The sequence below is a fragment of the Triticum urartu genome, chromosome 4A, assembly GCF_056163025.1.
Source record: "Triticum urartu cultivar PI428250 chromosome 4A, HENAU_Tu73, whole genome shotgun sequence".
In the NCBI taxonomy this organism is placed as follows: domain Eukaryota; kingdom Viridiplantae; phylum Streptophyta; class Magnoliopsida; order Poales; family Poaceae; genus Triticum; species Triticum urartu.
In genome coordinates, this window is record NC_141876.1 from 9,233,369 (window position 1) to 9,250,149 (window position 16,781).

Genomic DNA, 16,781 nt, shown 5'->3' on the forward strand with positions numbered 1-16,781 from the left:
TTTAAAAATAAAATAAAAAATAAGGATGTTACAGACAACATTGCATTTGCAATCACAAACAAACAGAGGATGACTCCTAGCACACGCCAAGAAAATAAGAAAGCAGCTAACCAATAAGCACAGACAAACAAATCTGAAGCGGAGAAAGACGGCCGGCGAGGGAGCTGTGGCCAGCAAGAACGGGACTTGGGGCTCTCGATTGGAGCTGAGGAAGGCGGACGGCAAGGGAGTTGTGGCCGGCAGGGACGGACGCCGGAGCTGCGAACAGCAGAGGGGCGGAGCCTGGCGGAGGGGAGGAGCGATGGAGGAAGACGACCATCCCAGCGACAAGTAATTTTTTTTCAAATTGAGGGTAGTTTGGTACTTTTCCTCCTGTTCACCTGGTCGAAGAAATGCCCTAACGACAAATATAAATCTTTTGCCTCGGTTTCCAAAAAAAGGGTACTCCCTCCCTCTATAAAACTAAAAGGGAATGTCATTTTGAAGGTTGCCAAATAAAATTAACCTGGATATATCACATCTACCGAATAACTCAATTTAACCTTGGTGAGCATAATAGTGTTTTGTACTGCAAGGTTAATTCCCAAAAAGCTAGGAGTATTGTGTCATGGAAACCACGAGCTAGCTAGCATAACTACACATATAACTGACTGTTGAATATAACCGATTATTAGGGTGAACCTGGATAAAAAAGGGGGTCCTTCCTGGTTCCATGAGAAACAAATAAGAGTTACCAGCAAGTATAAATTGCAAACATGTCTATTTAGTTTCTCTTTCTTTTAAAAATAAAATAAAAAACAAGGATATTACAGACAACATTGCAATTGCAAGCACGAACAAACAGAGGATGACTCCTAGCACACGCCAAGAAAATAAGAAAGCAGCTAATCAATAAGCACAGACAAAAAAATCTGACATCACAATAAACACTTGCTACATAGCTCAAAATGTTAATAAATTCCCCACCCACCCAAATGGAGATGTTGCGTCACTGACAACACATGTCAGAAACAATACTCACCCAACTCTCCACAGGTATGATGGTAACAGCAGGTTATGATGTTAACAGAAGACAACCGCGGGGAACAGAAAACAGAAGGGGGTACTACAACTGACATAATATATAGTTCATACACAGTTTTAATAATACAGCTTGTATTATAGACAAGCCGGTAGAGTAGGCGGTGAGATAATGAAGAAAGGAACTCCAGAACAGGGTCTAGAGGGCCATAATAATCCTAAAATAAACAAAAGACAGACAAAGGAAGGGGCAGACCAGCAGACATGATAATCCACTACCCCCTCCACTGATACCCGGCACCAATCGCAGGTCATACAGCTTCCATGCAACCTCATGAAGAAAAAATCACCATGGCGTCGTCTTCTTTATGATCTCGAGCATCTTTACTCTGCTTCTTGCTAGGGCATTTCATCAACGGCACCCCTGGTCGTTTAGGTATTCGCTGTGTACCTGGCATGTCAAATTCCACACGTCTTCAGTAATAGTTTGGGAAAGAAGAACTGATCCACAAACAACTAGCGCTAATACAACAATTGTCCTATATTTCCACGCGAAAAGACAACTGAGAAAAGACCAAACTAGCTAAGCATGCAACGCTCGCCCTATATCTTAAATTACATGTCACAGCAGAAGTGTGAATTGTTCTGGTGAGAAATTCACCGTTAGCATCCCCAAATAGCTCGCATTTGACTTGGAGCTGGATGTATATCATCTCCCATCTCAGTGCTATATATCAACATAATGTGTTCAAAACCTCCCTATGTTTCCCCCAAACAAGTCTTGAGATGAATATAGTATCATGACCTAGCATATCTTACGATGGATTATCCACCCTGAACCCCCCAATATCGATGTGTGTGAAATGACGATGCCGTCACCAACTCCACCAGGAAGAACATGGATTAATCTGGTAGTTTAGCATGTATCGCTGGAAGTAACAGAGAGCGAGGCAGGGGTGAAAATAAAGTACAGTCAGTTACCTGGAGCAGTTTGGAGATATGCCGAGATGCTACTTGCGTCGAAGCCCAAGGCTAAACCAAGAGTCCTCTCGGCGCAAAACTCGGCCACTTGCGTGACAGTCTTGGTCTGCATGTCAACAGTAAGCACCCAAGCTGTGTGTTCGCTTTGGCGGTAGTCAATCTTGGCGAGGAAGTGAACAATGGCATCATTCTGCAGGCTGAGGGTGGGCAGGCCAACGTGGAGAGTCGACAGGGTTGGGAGGGCAGCCGCTGTGGTACCAGAATCAACCTTTATATGGGTGGAATCGAGGTTGCATTCGGTGTGCCAGTCCTTGGGCCAGGACCGATTTGCCTTCTGGATGCTCCATGCCGCGACCTCCCAACGATGGGAGGGGTGTGTAGAGGAGCTTCTGTCGGGGTGAGGCAGCATCTCGACATACTTGATGGTGTTGCCAAGGACCGCAATGTTGCGATGAGACCTTGGATTGCCAGCCCCGACGTTGGGGCGGGGCCTGAGGGGCGGTGGCAGATTCAGGTAGCTGAGCTTGGGGCGTTCGGCAAGCACGTCGCAGAAGATGATGTTGCGCCAGAGATCCACCCAGGCCACGGTGCCCTTAGGTCCTCCAATGGTGAATGTCTTGGTTGTGGAGTGTTTTTGTGGAGATGAATCTATCACCACCGGCTTCTTGCTCCAGGTCTTGGTAGCAGAGTGATAGATGCAGAGCTGAGGAGATTCTTTACCCCAGAAGAAGCGAGCTTGTGCGGCAACGACGAAGTGACCGAACTCTGCCTGTCCATGGGGGTGTAGGTTGCAGGTGCCGGTGCCTTTGTTGGGCTCGCGCATGATGGCGAGCGAGAAGCCGTTGATTTCGTGTTGGGGGCCAGGGTGCGGGAGGTGGTAAAGTTGGCAGTCGCAGGCGTCGTAGACGAAGTATTGGCGATTTCGGAGAAGCTGGGCATCGGTTGGATGCTTACCGGCGACGACGCATAGGAGGACGAGGCCGCCGTCGGTCTCGGTGGCCACGATGAAGGGCGATACGGCGAACTCGGTGTGGTCCATGTGGGTGGCGTGGACGCAGAAGTAGGAGACGAGCGGCGGGGCGACGGCGCAGAAGGTGACCTGGAGTCGGCCCCTGAGCTTGGGGGCCTTCATATCGCAGAAGGCGGTGGTGGCGTTCTTGCGGTCGGCGAAGTAGGCCTTTGGATCGATGAGGACAAAGGGCGGCCGCTCGCCGTTGTCGTCGGGGTAGCCGTAGGCGGGAGGAGCCGGTGGCCACTGCATGTCCTTCTCTTTGCCGCCGCCGTCGGGGTAGCCGTAATCGGCCATCGGATCCTCCCAGTCTTCAAATTGGCCGTCAATCGATCCCAAATCGATTGCCTTGTTCAAGCTGGATGGATCACAAATCGTTGCTTCGTCTCGGCGGGTGTGTGCGTGGATGGATTGGCACGATCGATCCGTGTTGGGTGGGAAGATGAAATCGAATTGAATTGGGAAGATGAAATCCTGGGGGGAGCGAGTGAGAGCGGTGGGTGGTTATTGCCGGGGCTAGGGTTTTATTCGGGCCTCCTCCTCCTGACAGCCGCCACTTTGGGCTGCAACTTGGGCCTCCGACCTTAGGCCGCAGCCCAGGGCGAACCATATCCCCTATGTTTTTTATTCCAATTCTTTACCTTTACTAGGAAATTTGTCCGTGCTTTGCAACGGGAGAAAACCATGGGGTGCAGAACCGGCTCCGCGGTAGTGTTGAGTGCTTTTATGGGAGGCCACCATCGAAGGGGGCGTTGGCAAGGAGGAGGGAATTAACCTGGGCAAGAAGATATTGCAATTGATAAGGAGGACCCGGGGGAGGCCAATGGCCCGGTTCCAAGTGGTGGCAACAAAGCTGTTGAGCTAGTCATCGACCCACGCAACTGCGTGAGCTAGAAATTTTCAAGACTTCTTTTTTATACTAAGTGGGTTTATATGTATGGTAGTCAGGATTAATAAAGCTCAAGAGTATCTGACATTAAAAAGGAGGCATCTTGTTCTTTTATTATGTATGCACTTTGTGGCAACCAAATAATATAGATGCAATAATGCGTTGAAGGGAGATGAAATTGTGCTCCAAATAGGTCATGTCAGACCCAAAGAGGTTGGCATCCTATGTAAAACAGGAACGTTGTATTGTTTTTTATGTGTAGCCATTTTCAAAGAAACCACTATATAGAAGCGGCATGGCAGATTAGTTGGTGGCATCAGGAAAAAGTATATTATGCTGGGCATCCTAACATAGAAGTTACATCCTATATGAATTAAATTTTTCTGGGCACCGTAAAATTGTTACCTTGGAAATTGGAATAAGAGAAATGTCAAAGTTAAGCCAAAGATGACGGGGCAACAAAAAAGAAAGATGATTAGAATGTAGATTGCTCAATATTTATCGTCGACCGCTAATTCAGGAAGTGCATTGAGCTGCAGATATAAATGATAATTAGAATGTTGAATGCTCAATCTCGATCGTCAACGATTAACTCAAGAAGTGCATAACTTAAGAGCAGCTCACAGGTCAGATCTCCCGTAAACTATTTATGACATGGAGCATCCGTGAAAGAGAAAAACTGATTTAATGAACTGAAGACCGTAAATCTTGAATAAGATATGTGGCACAACATGTACAAAATCGCATGTTGGCCAAGGGATCCAACTTTAAAAAATTGATAATTGTAATTAGAAGTATCTCATTTAACTGTTTCAGGTCATCTAAATCTCGAAATGAAAAGCCATAAATACATGCATACATGTTATATTTTTGTATTTTTTCTGTATGTCCATTTAGTGTATCTCCAAAACTAAAAAAAGGCTGAAACATTTTATAAAAAGTTCCAACAACAAAGTAATTAATTTACAGCAAGAACATATTGTACGGATATTCTCTACCAAAATTCAAGCCTAAACAACAAAGTAATTAATTTACAGCAAGAACATATTATACGGATATTCTCTACCAAAATTCAAGCCTAATTAAGTTTCTTCTTTTCTTGAATGAAACATCACCAAAAATCCTAAAACATATATATTCTTTAAAATTCAGTAATCCATGTCACACAACCGGAAGAGAGAAGAACATGCATATAACTGCTAGTCGGAGGTCATCAAACCAACATGTTCAGTGTTTCAATTAGTTATCTTTTGAACACTCGTAGCCTTGTAATTTGGAACTAATCAAGCCGAAAATAGGAACTAGAATTATGTACTCTGTCATGAAATATATCTGTCGAATCTCAAATTTAACTAATTAGAATAAGGAAGCACTAAGGTCGCATGAAATCAGAAAAGTTCTACTGATCAAGTCAGAAAAGTTCTACGGATCAAGTCCTCATATCTGTGAGATATTTGGTGTTTATACTATATGAATTCTCTTATAATTCAACGATGCTTTGTGTCGTTATTAATCATAGCAAAAAGGCCCGTGCGTTGCAACGGGTAAAAAATAAATAAATGATTAGAAACCTAAAGAATAATAAAAGCATTATTATTATATTTCCTTGTTCATGATAATTGTCTTTATTCATGCTATAATTGTGTTATCCGGAAATCGTAATACATGTGTGAATAATAGACACCAACATGTCCCTAGTAAGCCTCTAGTTGTCTAGCTCGTTGATCAACAGATAGTTATGGTTTCCTGATTATGGACATTGGATGTCATTGATAACGAGATCACATCATTAGGAGAATGATGTGATGGACAAGACCCAATCCTAAACATAGCACAAGATCGTATAGTTCGTTTGCTAGAGTTTTTCCAATGTCAAGTATCTCTTCCTTAGACCATGAGATCGTGTAACTCCCGGATACCGTAGGAGTACTTTGGGTATACCAAACGTCACAACGTAACTGGGTGACTATAAAGGTATACTACGGGTATCTCCGAAAGTGTCTGTTGGGTTGACACGGATCAAGACTGGGATTTGTCACTCCGTATGACGGAGAGGTATCACTGGGCCCACTCGGTAATGCATCATCATTATGAGCTCAAAGTGACCAAGTGTCTGGTCACGGGATCATGCATTACGGTACGAGTAAAGTGACTTGCCGGTAACGAGATTGAACGAGGTATTGGGATACCGACGATCGAATCCCGGGCAAGTAACATACCGATTGACAAAGGGAATTGTATACGGGGTTGCTTGAATCCTCGACGTCGTGGTTCATCCGATGAGATCATCGAGGAGCATGTGGTAGCCAACATGGGTATCCAGATCCCGCTGTTGGTTATTGACCGGAGAGCAATCTCGGTCATGTCTACATGTCCCCCGAACCCGTAGGGTCTACACACTTAAGGTTCGGTGACGCTAGGGTTGAAGAGATATGTATATGCAGTAACCCGAGTGTTGTTCGGAGTCCCGGATGAGATCCCGGACGTCACGAGGAGTTCCGGAATGGTCCGGAGGTGAAGAATTATATATAGGAAGTGCAGTTTCGGCCATCGGGAGAGTTTCGGGGGTCACCGGTATTGTATCGGGACCACCGGAAGGGTCCCGGGGGTCCACCGGGTGGGGCCACCTATCTTGGAGGGCCCCATGGGCTTAAGTGGGGAGGGGAACCAGCCCATAGTGGGCTGGTGCGCCCCCCTTGGCCCACCCCATGCGCCTAGGGTTGGGAACCCTAGGGTGGGGGCGCGCCCCACCTGGCTTGGGGGGCACTCCACCCCTTGGCCGCCGCCCCCCTAGGAGATCCCATCTCCTAGGGCCGGCGCCCCCCCCCCTTGGGGAGCCTATATAAAGGGGGGAGGGAGGGGCAGCCGCACCCTTGAGTCTTGGCGCCTCCCTCTCCCCTGCTACACCTCTCCCTCTCGTAGTAGAACGGCGAAGCCCTGCTGCGGTGACCCCTGCATCCACCACCACGCCGTTGTGCTGCTGGATCTTCATCAACCTCTCCTCCCCCCTTGCTGGATCAAGAAGGAGGAGACGTTACTCTGACCGTACATGTGTTGAACGCGGAGGTGCCGTCCGTTCGGCGCTAGGATCTCCGGTGATTCGGATCACGTCGAGTATGACTCCCTCATCCCCGTTCTTTGAACGCTTCCGCTCGCGATCTACAAGGTACGTAGATGCATCCAATCACTCGTTGCTAGATGAACTCATAGATGGATCTTGGTGAAACCGTAGGAAAATTTTTGTTTTCTGCAACGTTCTCCAACAATTTATATCAAATTAGCATACGTGTGACATCTACTTAAACCATTTTTATTGAAATATGCATTTATGTGTCCTCTCAGCAAAAAAAAGATTTCAGCTCACATCACATAAATATATACAGAACTACTTGTTTTTTTGTCCAGGACACATAAAGTTGTATTTTTTTCAATCGCTCCATTGGATCATGTTATATACTCCATCCGTCCCAAAATTCTTGTCTTAGATTTGTCTAAATACGGATGTATCTAATACTAAAACGTGACTTGATACATCCGTATTTAGACAAATCAAAGACAAGAATTTTGGGACGGAGGGAGTATATAATAATACTATTCATCATCCAGGGTGGAGAACGATTTATTTTTCGACCGAGGTAATCTTATGATAGTTTCATAAATAGATTGCATTTTCAATACAGATAGTTACATTCATATGAATTCAGTACTTCAAATTTGGCATAATAAAAACAAAAATATAGGTCATAAGACTAGAAAAAATGCATTTTATGTATATCTTACAGTATGTTTTTACGTTTGTAATTTGACGTAACATAAAATATTTTTACGGCGATTATATATTTTCTTACAATCTCTTTTTATGTATGAAATACGACAAAATTTATGGAACGTAAAATTATGGTGCACTGATGTTAAAATAGAGGGTACCGAAGAATAAATATTTCTCACCCAGGGCGATGAATAGTCAATTATGGATGGATGCAGATTTGAACGACCAGTGTTGTTAGCTCTTGCTTGCTTGTCTGTCATTGTATCTGCCATTGTTATTCAGCCATGTGCCATTCTGTTATTTCTGTTATTTGCACAGTTGAATGTACACAGGATTCTGTGTCTGGAGATGTTCTCTTTTGCAAGGCATTTTCCCCCTTATATTTTGTTTGAAGGCAGCTGTGCTTGGATTGTGTATTCAATGTATTTCCTTTTGTGTGGATGCAGCTGTGCAATGTATTTCCCTTTCTGGACATGTATCACTCTGTTATTGCCCATAGCTGACGGCCCCCTTGATTCAAAGGATTCCTAAAGGAATTTTGGAGGATTGCAACCCTTATGATTTTTTTCCTATGTGTAGCTTGTTTGATTTGTAGGGTTACACATAGGAATTTTTTCATAGGATTCATTTGTACTAGTTTTCAAAGGAAAATTTCCATCTACTCCAACCTCATGTGAAGAATCCTACGTACTGAAGATGCCATGCCACTCCATTTATGTGTTTTCAACATTTATGTGTTTTCTCCATTCCAATCATTGTATGTATGCAAGGTTATGTGTGATAAATGGCAGCTATATTTGCAAGGCATGTTTCTTCTTGTTTGGTAGTTTTTTATTTTTTTGACGGGAAACCTCTGTGTTTTATTTCTTTGCCAACAAAGGTACATCAGCTATTACATGGGGGTAAAATATTCTTGTTTGGTAGATGGATATAAACAGGTGGATAAATGTTGTGTCATCGAGAGATACACCATTCATCACGTCAATATAATGTGTTTTAGAGATTCCAATATGGACTACATACAGAGCAAAATGAATGAATTTGCACTCTAAAATATGTCTATATACATCCATACGTAGCACATATTTTAAAAAGACCTATATTTAGAAACGGAGGAAGTACATACATTTGCACTAAAAAACACAAATGCGTGGGCAAAATACATAAACAGAAGAGTATTTTTTTTCTTATAGATTTTTTTCGAGTTGTGCCAACCATGATCTAACAGTGCATGGGAAAATAACACTATTGGAAATGACTAGCATCTAAAGTTCATTAGTGTCTTGTTACACATGTTCGAAGAATTCTAACGCTGGTTGTGCATCCAGTCTATTAAAGCCAAGCAAAGAGAGTAAACCCAGTACATGCAAAATATCGTGCAATCCTTCGACGAAATACAACAAACATACTGCATCAAGGAACGGATCACGCGAGGTCCTGCGTGATCCTGATAGACACGATATGCGCGTCCCTCATTGTGTCCCTCGTCGCTTGGAACCTCGACAACAACGCCTGTCATGACAGACACACACGCACGTGCGCGCCACAGCAAAGATTCATGTCAGAACTAGACTACAGTCGGATAAATGCTTTTGCTTCAGGTCATGATCTTGCCAGATCTAGACATACCGCCGTTGGGCATCAGGTTGGTGCTGAGGGCGACGCCAACCGGGGTGAGATACACCCTGGGAGCAGGTTGGAGCGACCCCGGATCCATAACTCGGCATTAAGAATATCTGCACACACGACGCCGCAGTCATTGAGTGCCCAAGGAAAACATTGATCTTGTGGCAAGGTGAGATAATGAACAAACTTAAGGCGACATATATTTATACTAATCTGTTTTATTTTTAAAAATATTATATCATGAGATATTAGCTAAATATTATTTGATGATATAAGTGTTATCATACAACCTCCGCCTCGAATTAAGACTTAGAGTTATCTAGGTACCGAGTACAAGTTTAATTAGTACTCTTCTATTAGATCTAACAACAATAACCAAAACTAATATAAAACTCAAAGTGTATTATTATACAGTTCAAACGTCCATCATTAAAAATACGAAGTGTATAAGTAGAACAACATTTGCAATGGGAATAACATTTATCTTTTTCTTAAAAGTTGTTAGAGAGATTTCCGTTAACTAGATCACATCTAGTATGTTCATACACGTTGGTTCCTATTTGTAGTATCTTTGAATACTGTGGTAGAGGTTTTACGATGCACACTTGCAATAAATACCAAATAAAAGAGGTTTCTAGAGTAGGATTGTCTAGTTTGGTTGTAATCGATTTTTTTTTCTAGAGTGTAGGTATGAACTAGTGGTTTGCCCTTGATTTATGTTCTCGCACTCTGTAATTGGCACTGCTCATTGTTTTCGTCTACTTGGGTTCCCCTCATTCTAGTCCTTGAGAGTTTATGTTTACCAGCGTGCGTGATTGCGTCGTTCATGATCGCATCACTTTTCAAGCCTAAGTGATAATCTTTACCTGGAATGTAAATGAGTATTACCAGCAAAAGGGTCCACGCATTGCAACAGGTAATAAAATCGTGGTCTTCAAATCAAGTTCCAAATATTTGTTGTCCATGTATATACCATATCTGAATATTTGTGCACCAACCGACGCTCATGCGAACGTAAGACACGTGCATTCGAACATGCTAACAATGGATCGATGTTGGACTTGATCCTTAATGCGTGCATTTTTTTTTGAGTAAATCCTCTGATGCATGTATGAGAAGGAAAAGAAAAGGTCTGTCTCACGATGGATGAAAAACTAAAAGGCCATATGATATACGAATAATTCGTTGGAAAACTCATTTTTTTCACTTTACATGTGGCTGGATGAGTAATTTACTTCAACTTTAGGAGTAGTTTCATTGACAAACAATAAATTCAGAAAAAAAATAACGAAGAGGGTTTTTCACTTACGGGTGGCTGGGTGGGTAATTTACTTCAACTTTAGAACTAGTTCCAATGATAGGCGAAAAATAAGAGAAAAAAAATTAACGAAGAGTTTTTTCACCTATCATGGCATGGTGGGTAATTTACTTTAACTTTATGAATAGTTTAGAGTAGGTGGATGGACCCACACAATTATTAGGTAATAGAATTTTTTAGAGAAATTAGATAATAAATAGATGTGAGGATCTTGTTCTACTAGTATTTTCTCATATGCATTTTTTTAGACAACCGAGATGCATTAGGTAATACTCCCTCCGTTCCAAAATAGATGACCCAACTTTATATTAACTTTAATACAAAATTAATACAAATTTGGGTCATCTATTTTGAAATGGGGGGAGTAGATAGATGTGAGGGTCTTATTCTACTAGTATTTTCTAGATGCAAACGTGGCCTCAAGTTCCCATACGCGGGAGCAACCAACCCAACCAATCAACAGGGGACCAGGAGCAACTAACTGAGGAGCGATCGTTCGCAGCCTCCCCCAAGGTCACTTGGGGTGGGCTGAGAGCATGGCCCGCTCTTAGCGGCCGCCGTGTGTCGCGCTCTGGGCGCTACCTTCGGATTTTATCTTGTTAATTTTTCGCATGTGCTTTTTGGCTTTTTAGATGTTTTTTTCCAGAAAATATTTCACCTTTTTGGTTTTCCACCTGTCTTCTTTAGCTTGTGGACAAAATAAATTAAAAAGATAAATTTTTGCATGAAAAAATATGTTTTTTCCTTCGGCGAGAGGCAGGGATTTGCTTTAATGAGAGGAACGAAAATAACACGTTTTCTTTCTTTCTCCTTGGTGAGAGGCATGGCCGTGCCTCTCGGAGGCGAAAAAAACATATCTTTTTCTTCCGCGAGAGGTACGGATTTGCTTCCGTGAGAGGACACGGCCGTGTCTCTCGGAAACGAAAAAAAAAACATGTTTTCATTTCTCTTCATTCCATGAGAGGCACGATTTTGCTTCCGCGGGAGGTACGGTCGTGTCTCAAAAAAGGAAAAACGTGTTGCCTCTCAGTAACAAAAAAATCATATTTTTTCTTCTGCGAGAGGCTTTGTCCGTTTTTTTTGAGAAAAAAAGGTTCGTCAAAACATATCAACATGAAATCTAGTTTTGAAGATCTCGATGCGAGTAATCCAACGGTGAAAACGGATCGAGATTTAGACGTATGGTTAAAAAGATTAAACGTTTTGAATAAATGGATCTACCAAAGAAAGAAAAACTTCCAGATTGCGATAATTGCGTCATTTGTTGCAATATGGGATGATGGAGTGACCTTTGAAAGAAGTACTCATCAATTAGTGACTTGGCATGGGACCACCTATTTGGTGCATCGCCCACCGCGAAAACACAGGGCGTGACCCCCGCTCCCCTGCGCCTTTTTGGCTGATCCATGACCTGCCTTTTCATTTCTTTTCCTTGACTTTTTGCCTTTTCTTTTTAATTTTTTTTATTTAAATTAATTTGTCATTAAAAACATCATTTTTTTAAATGTTCAAGAAATCACAACATGTTTGTGAATTCAAAAAATGTGTATGATTTTGAAAAATGTTCGCGTATTCAAAAAAGGACATGAATTTGAATATAATTTTGTGAATTCAAATAATGTTCATAAATTTCTAAAACATGTTCACAAAAGGCCAAAAATGTTCATGAATTTAAAAATTCCTCCCAAACAGTTTTAAAAAAATATCATCAGTTCAAAAAATGTGCGCTGACTAAAAAACTGTTCATCCATTTTAAAAAATACGTTCATCCAAAATAAAAAAATGTTCATGGATTTCTAAAATTGTTCCCAAATTTTAAAACATGTTAGTTTCAAATATATTCGCAATTTTAAAAAATGTTCATGAATTGTGAAAAAGTTCACGAATTCCAAAAAAAGAAGAAGAAAAGAAAATAAAAAAGGAAAAGAAACTGAAAGAAAAACGGGGAGAAAAAACAAAGAAGAAGAAAATAAAAAAAAGGTTTAGGAAAGGTTCTCCCAAAGCCGGTGGGGAAGAAACTCCAAATGAGCCGGCCCAAACACAGGATCGGGCGCTCGACGGGGTGTGCGCTAGGTCGCTAACGCGCTACCTAGGCGCCAAATAGGAGAACCCAATCAGCAGCGTCCCTCCGGGAGATCCCCGCCGGTGTCCTCTCGCCGGCCGCCTCCCCTCTCCTTTCGTGGCAATCCTCCCACGCCTCCTTCCCTTTCAATAGACTGATCGTTGTGGGTGGAAGGAAGTATCTTGATCTATCTGTTTATCGGCACCTGTAATTAAGCTTTGTTTAGGCAGAGTAAAAATGCTCTCAAGTCACTGTTTGGTGATTTGATGAACCATCATGCTTCCTTTGGCACACTGCTAAACAAACAGACAGTGAACTGAAGATGCGCCCGCAGCTTCAGAACAGTGAACTTTACCTTGAATGGTAAAGTCCCTTGTTCTACTCCTTGTTTTTATGTCTTGAATGTTCTCCAGCATGTAAAAGTTCTGGCTGCAGCTTCAGAACAGTGAACTTTACCTTGAAGATTTTGTGTTTTCGCTTGGAAACATACCGTCAGTTGTTCTGGCTGCAGCTCTGAATGACCGACACACTGAAATCAGAGCTCCAGCAGCTGGAGATGGGCAACACCGTCAGTGGATGACGAACTTCAGACTAACTAGAAATCATTAAGCTTGTTGAAATTGTAATGTGAAACTCGTCTCTGTTTCCAATCATAAGGGCCTCTTTGGTACACGGGATTCTGAGAGCGCAGGAAAGGACAGACACAAGAATATGATAAACATACAAGCACAAAACAGAGGACCTTTCTTTTAGAGAATACAGGAACTTTTTAAACTTACATGTTTGGTTCACAGGAGCAAGAAAAACGCATGAATCCTGGTAAACAGTGGAGAAAAATGCATTTTGTAAACTTACATGTTTGTCAAATCAAATGCAAACCCACCATAGTACATGCTTCATGTGTAGTATATGAACTATAAAAAGAGGTCCAAGTGGATTGTACAATAATACCCAACGGGGCAAGGGAATTCAGCCGGTTATTCTAAGAAATACACATATGGCTAGTTCGAATAATCCGTCCATATTACAAGACTCTTTACATACTAACAGCGGAAGGTTGTTCCAGATTGTAGCAAGTGATGGAGTCCTAAATCCTGATTGCCAAGGAGGGCTCTCTTCCTGCTGGCATCCTGTTGATGCTAAGCCTCATCTCAACTGCATTGTGCAGCTTGCGAAGTACCCTGTCGGTGAACTGAAAGTAAGCCTTCCTCGTGACCGTGCTGCATATGAAGGTTGTGAAAACAGTGGAGATTCCGAATGCAAACCCGAGCAGTGTAAACAGACATGTGAGCATGTCAAATCTGAGAGGATGCTTCCGGTGCCGGTGTTTGTCACTCTCGGGTCCACAGATTCCGTCAAGTGGATGCCCACAGAGATCATTGTAAGACAAATTCAGGTAGGACAAATGCGTTAGTGACGTCAAGCTGTCGGGAATTGGACCTGATAGATCATTCGATGATAGATCGAGTGCCTCTAACATGAGCATATTCCCCACTTCACCAGGGATACTTCCTCCAATGCGGTTCCTTGACAGATTCAAATAAAGTAATCCAGATAGAAATCCTATTTCACTTGGAATCTCACTAGTTAACAGGTTTGCTGAGAGATCAATGCCCTTCAACAGGTATACTGCCCCCGAGGTATTTGTGTACACAGAAAAGTAAGCACGGTAGGTACCCAACGCGTAAGTGTTCCCAGGAACCTTTAACTGAACAAAAGGAGATGTTATCTGGTTTTTGTTGAACAAGTGGAAAGCTGTTAAATTTCCCAGAAACCGTGGTACAGGGCCAGAGAGTTTGTTGTCACGAAGATTCAAATCTTGCAGATCAGGAAGTTGGGACAGTTGTTCAGGTATTTCACCAGAAAACTGATTGAGCCCTAAACGCAAAAATACCAGAGATTTTAGACTGTCACCTATCCATCTCGGTATGTTTCCTGACAAATTATTTTCTGCCAGATCAAGTAACGTCAACATTTGACATGACTGCAATGAGTTGGGCAATATTCCAGATAAGCCGTTCTTGCTGAGATCTAGTGACATAAGGGAATTTAGAGAACCAATGGTGGATGGTATTTCTCCCCATAAGTTATTGCTTGAAAAGTCTATGACATACAGTTTCGATTCCTCCCGCCAACAATTGGGAAGCTCTCCAGAAAGGTTGTTATCAGATAGGTCAATCAGTTCCATTGACATCATGTTGCACAAATCTGTTGGGATTACTCCACTAATGGAATTTTTTGACAGAGATAGGTAATGCAAATCTTTATCTCCCAAGCTCTGTGGCAATGAGCCCGATAAGCTGTTGTCAGATAGATTCAACACTCGGATGCTAGGTGGCAAATCTGGAATGTTTCCCTCAAGTTTATTACTCCCCATGATCAGAGTTGTGAGCTTTCTCGATTGCTCCAAGTTTGCAGGCAACTTACCAGTTATGTTGTTTGTTGAGACATCTAAGCTAGTCATTGATGACGAGAAGTTCCAGATCCAGTCAGGTAATGGACCCCTGATGCCTGCACTGCCTAGATCGATCATCTCGATTCTAGTTTGTGATCGCAACCAAGTTGGAAACTCTGGTCCAACAAGGCAATCTTGCAGCCCAAGATTTATGAGCTGAAAAGGTGGCACCCAACTTTGTTTGACTACAATCTTGAACGAATTTGATGCTAAATCTAAAGTATCCAATCTTGATAAATTGGCAAAGTGGAGTGCTGATAATGTGCCTTTAAATTTATTGAAGGATATATCCAAGTATATCAAGCTTGATAGGTTACCAATACTGCGTGGAACAACTCCAGACAGTGAGTTCCGGCTGAGGTCAAGAACTCTTAAACTTGACATGACCTCAAGCCAACCAGACAGGCTTCCAATTAAGTTGTTACCAGCAAGGTCAAGGATCTGCAACCGCTTCATACAGGGAAACAGGCTTTTGGCTGCTTCTGCAATATCTCCTGACAAGATGTTCCCGGACAAACTGATTTGAACCAAGTTGCACAACCTACTAGCTGATGTTGGTATTGCTCCAGTCAACTTGTTGTCCCCTAGCCCTATGAACGTAAGTGAAGTCAGTCTGCCAAGTTCATCAGGAATCATGCCTGAAAGCCCACAACTAGTCATGTCCAACTCTGAAAGGGCAGATAGCTTGACAATCCAATTCGGCATGGAGGAATTCAGATCGTTATTCTTCAGATTAAGCAGCTTAAGGGAAGTGAAGTTAACTTGACAAAGAGAAGTGAGGTCGGTGGCAGGAAGGCTAGCATCATTCAGGCGAAGCACTTGGAGTGACGGGAGCATGTTCACTGCCTGCAGCCAATCCACGGAGGCAGCAAGATAGGACCAACTGAGGTCCAGATACCTCAGGGAATTCAGCTTGGAAACCCAATGGAAATTATCCACAATGATCCCAGGACCTCCAAATGAACCCAGATCAAGGTAGCTGAGTCTGGACAAATTACCAAGTTGAGGAGGAGCCGTTCCGCCAAAACCGGCATGCGACAGATCAAGATACTTCAACATCTTGAAAGAGCCTATGAATTCCGGGATGGGCACCGTGCCAAAGTCACCATGGCTTAGGTTGAGGTGCACCAATCTGGTCAAACCCACCAAAGATGGACTGATCTCACCTTTGAGGGAGTGACCACCAAGGTCCAGCTTGACGACATGGCCGGTCTTCTTGCTGCAGCTGATGCCGCCCCAGTTGCAGCAGTTTTCTCCTTGCCATGAGCTCAACCTCCAATCAGGATCGCTGATGGTAGCATTGAAGGCAGCCAGCACATCCCTCTCCCCGGAGATGCACGCAGCTGAGCCCTTAATGTTGATCACAAGGCACCAAAGGGCCAGCGATGTGAGCAATCCAAGCATCTTATGGCCTCCCGTGGCTGGGGACCAAACTATAAGGCTTAAAAATTAAGCTAACCGGGGAATACAAAAGTTGGTCATCCGATGGCAGATCTGCTTGCACGGCAAGGTGTGCAACACATCTGTTTGAATTCAAATAACTGGTGAGATCCCGAGGAGATTCTTGCAGGCCGGGAGGAAACGAGAGACAACCTTATATTATATACTACAAGCACTAACATATACATCCTCTGCCGGCCGGCCGGCAGACG

General features: G+C 43.0%; 1 protein-coding gene and 1 pseudogene across 1 annotated transcript; both read right to left on the reverse strand.

The window, feature by feature from the left end:
• Nucleotides 1-928: 928 nt before the first annotated feature.
• Nucleotides 929-3,492, reverse strand: LOC125527124 (uncharacterized). Its single transcript, XM_048691689.2, has 2 exons — nucleotides 2,002-3,492; nucleotides 929-1,471 (listed from the first exon to the last, which is right to left on the reverse strand). Exons 1-2 carry the CDS (start codon nucleotides 3,305-3,307, stop codon nucleotides 1,353-1,355), a joined length of 1,425 nt encoding a protein of 474 aa, XP_048547646.2. The 5' UTR covers nucleotides 3,308-3,492; the 3' UTR covers nucleotides 929-1,352.
• Nucleotides 3,493-13,710: 10,218 nt separating this feature from the next.
• Nucleotides 13,711-16,539, reverse strand: LOC147974373 (receptor-like protein EIX2; annotated as a pseudogene).
• Nucleotides 16,540-16,781: the final 242 nt, after the last annotated feature.

What these genes read in the sequence shown, in the direction of transcription:
- LOC125527124 (XM_048691689.2), bottom strand. Translation starts at nt 3,307, where the DNA reads ATGGCCGATTACGGCTACCCCGACGGCGGCGGCAAAGAGAAGGACATG. An exon ending in ATATCTCCAAACTGCTCCAG is followed by an intron (nt 1,472 to 2,001) that starts GTAACTGACTGT and finishes TTGACATGCCAG; the next exon opens with GTACACAGCGAATACCTAAA.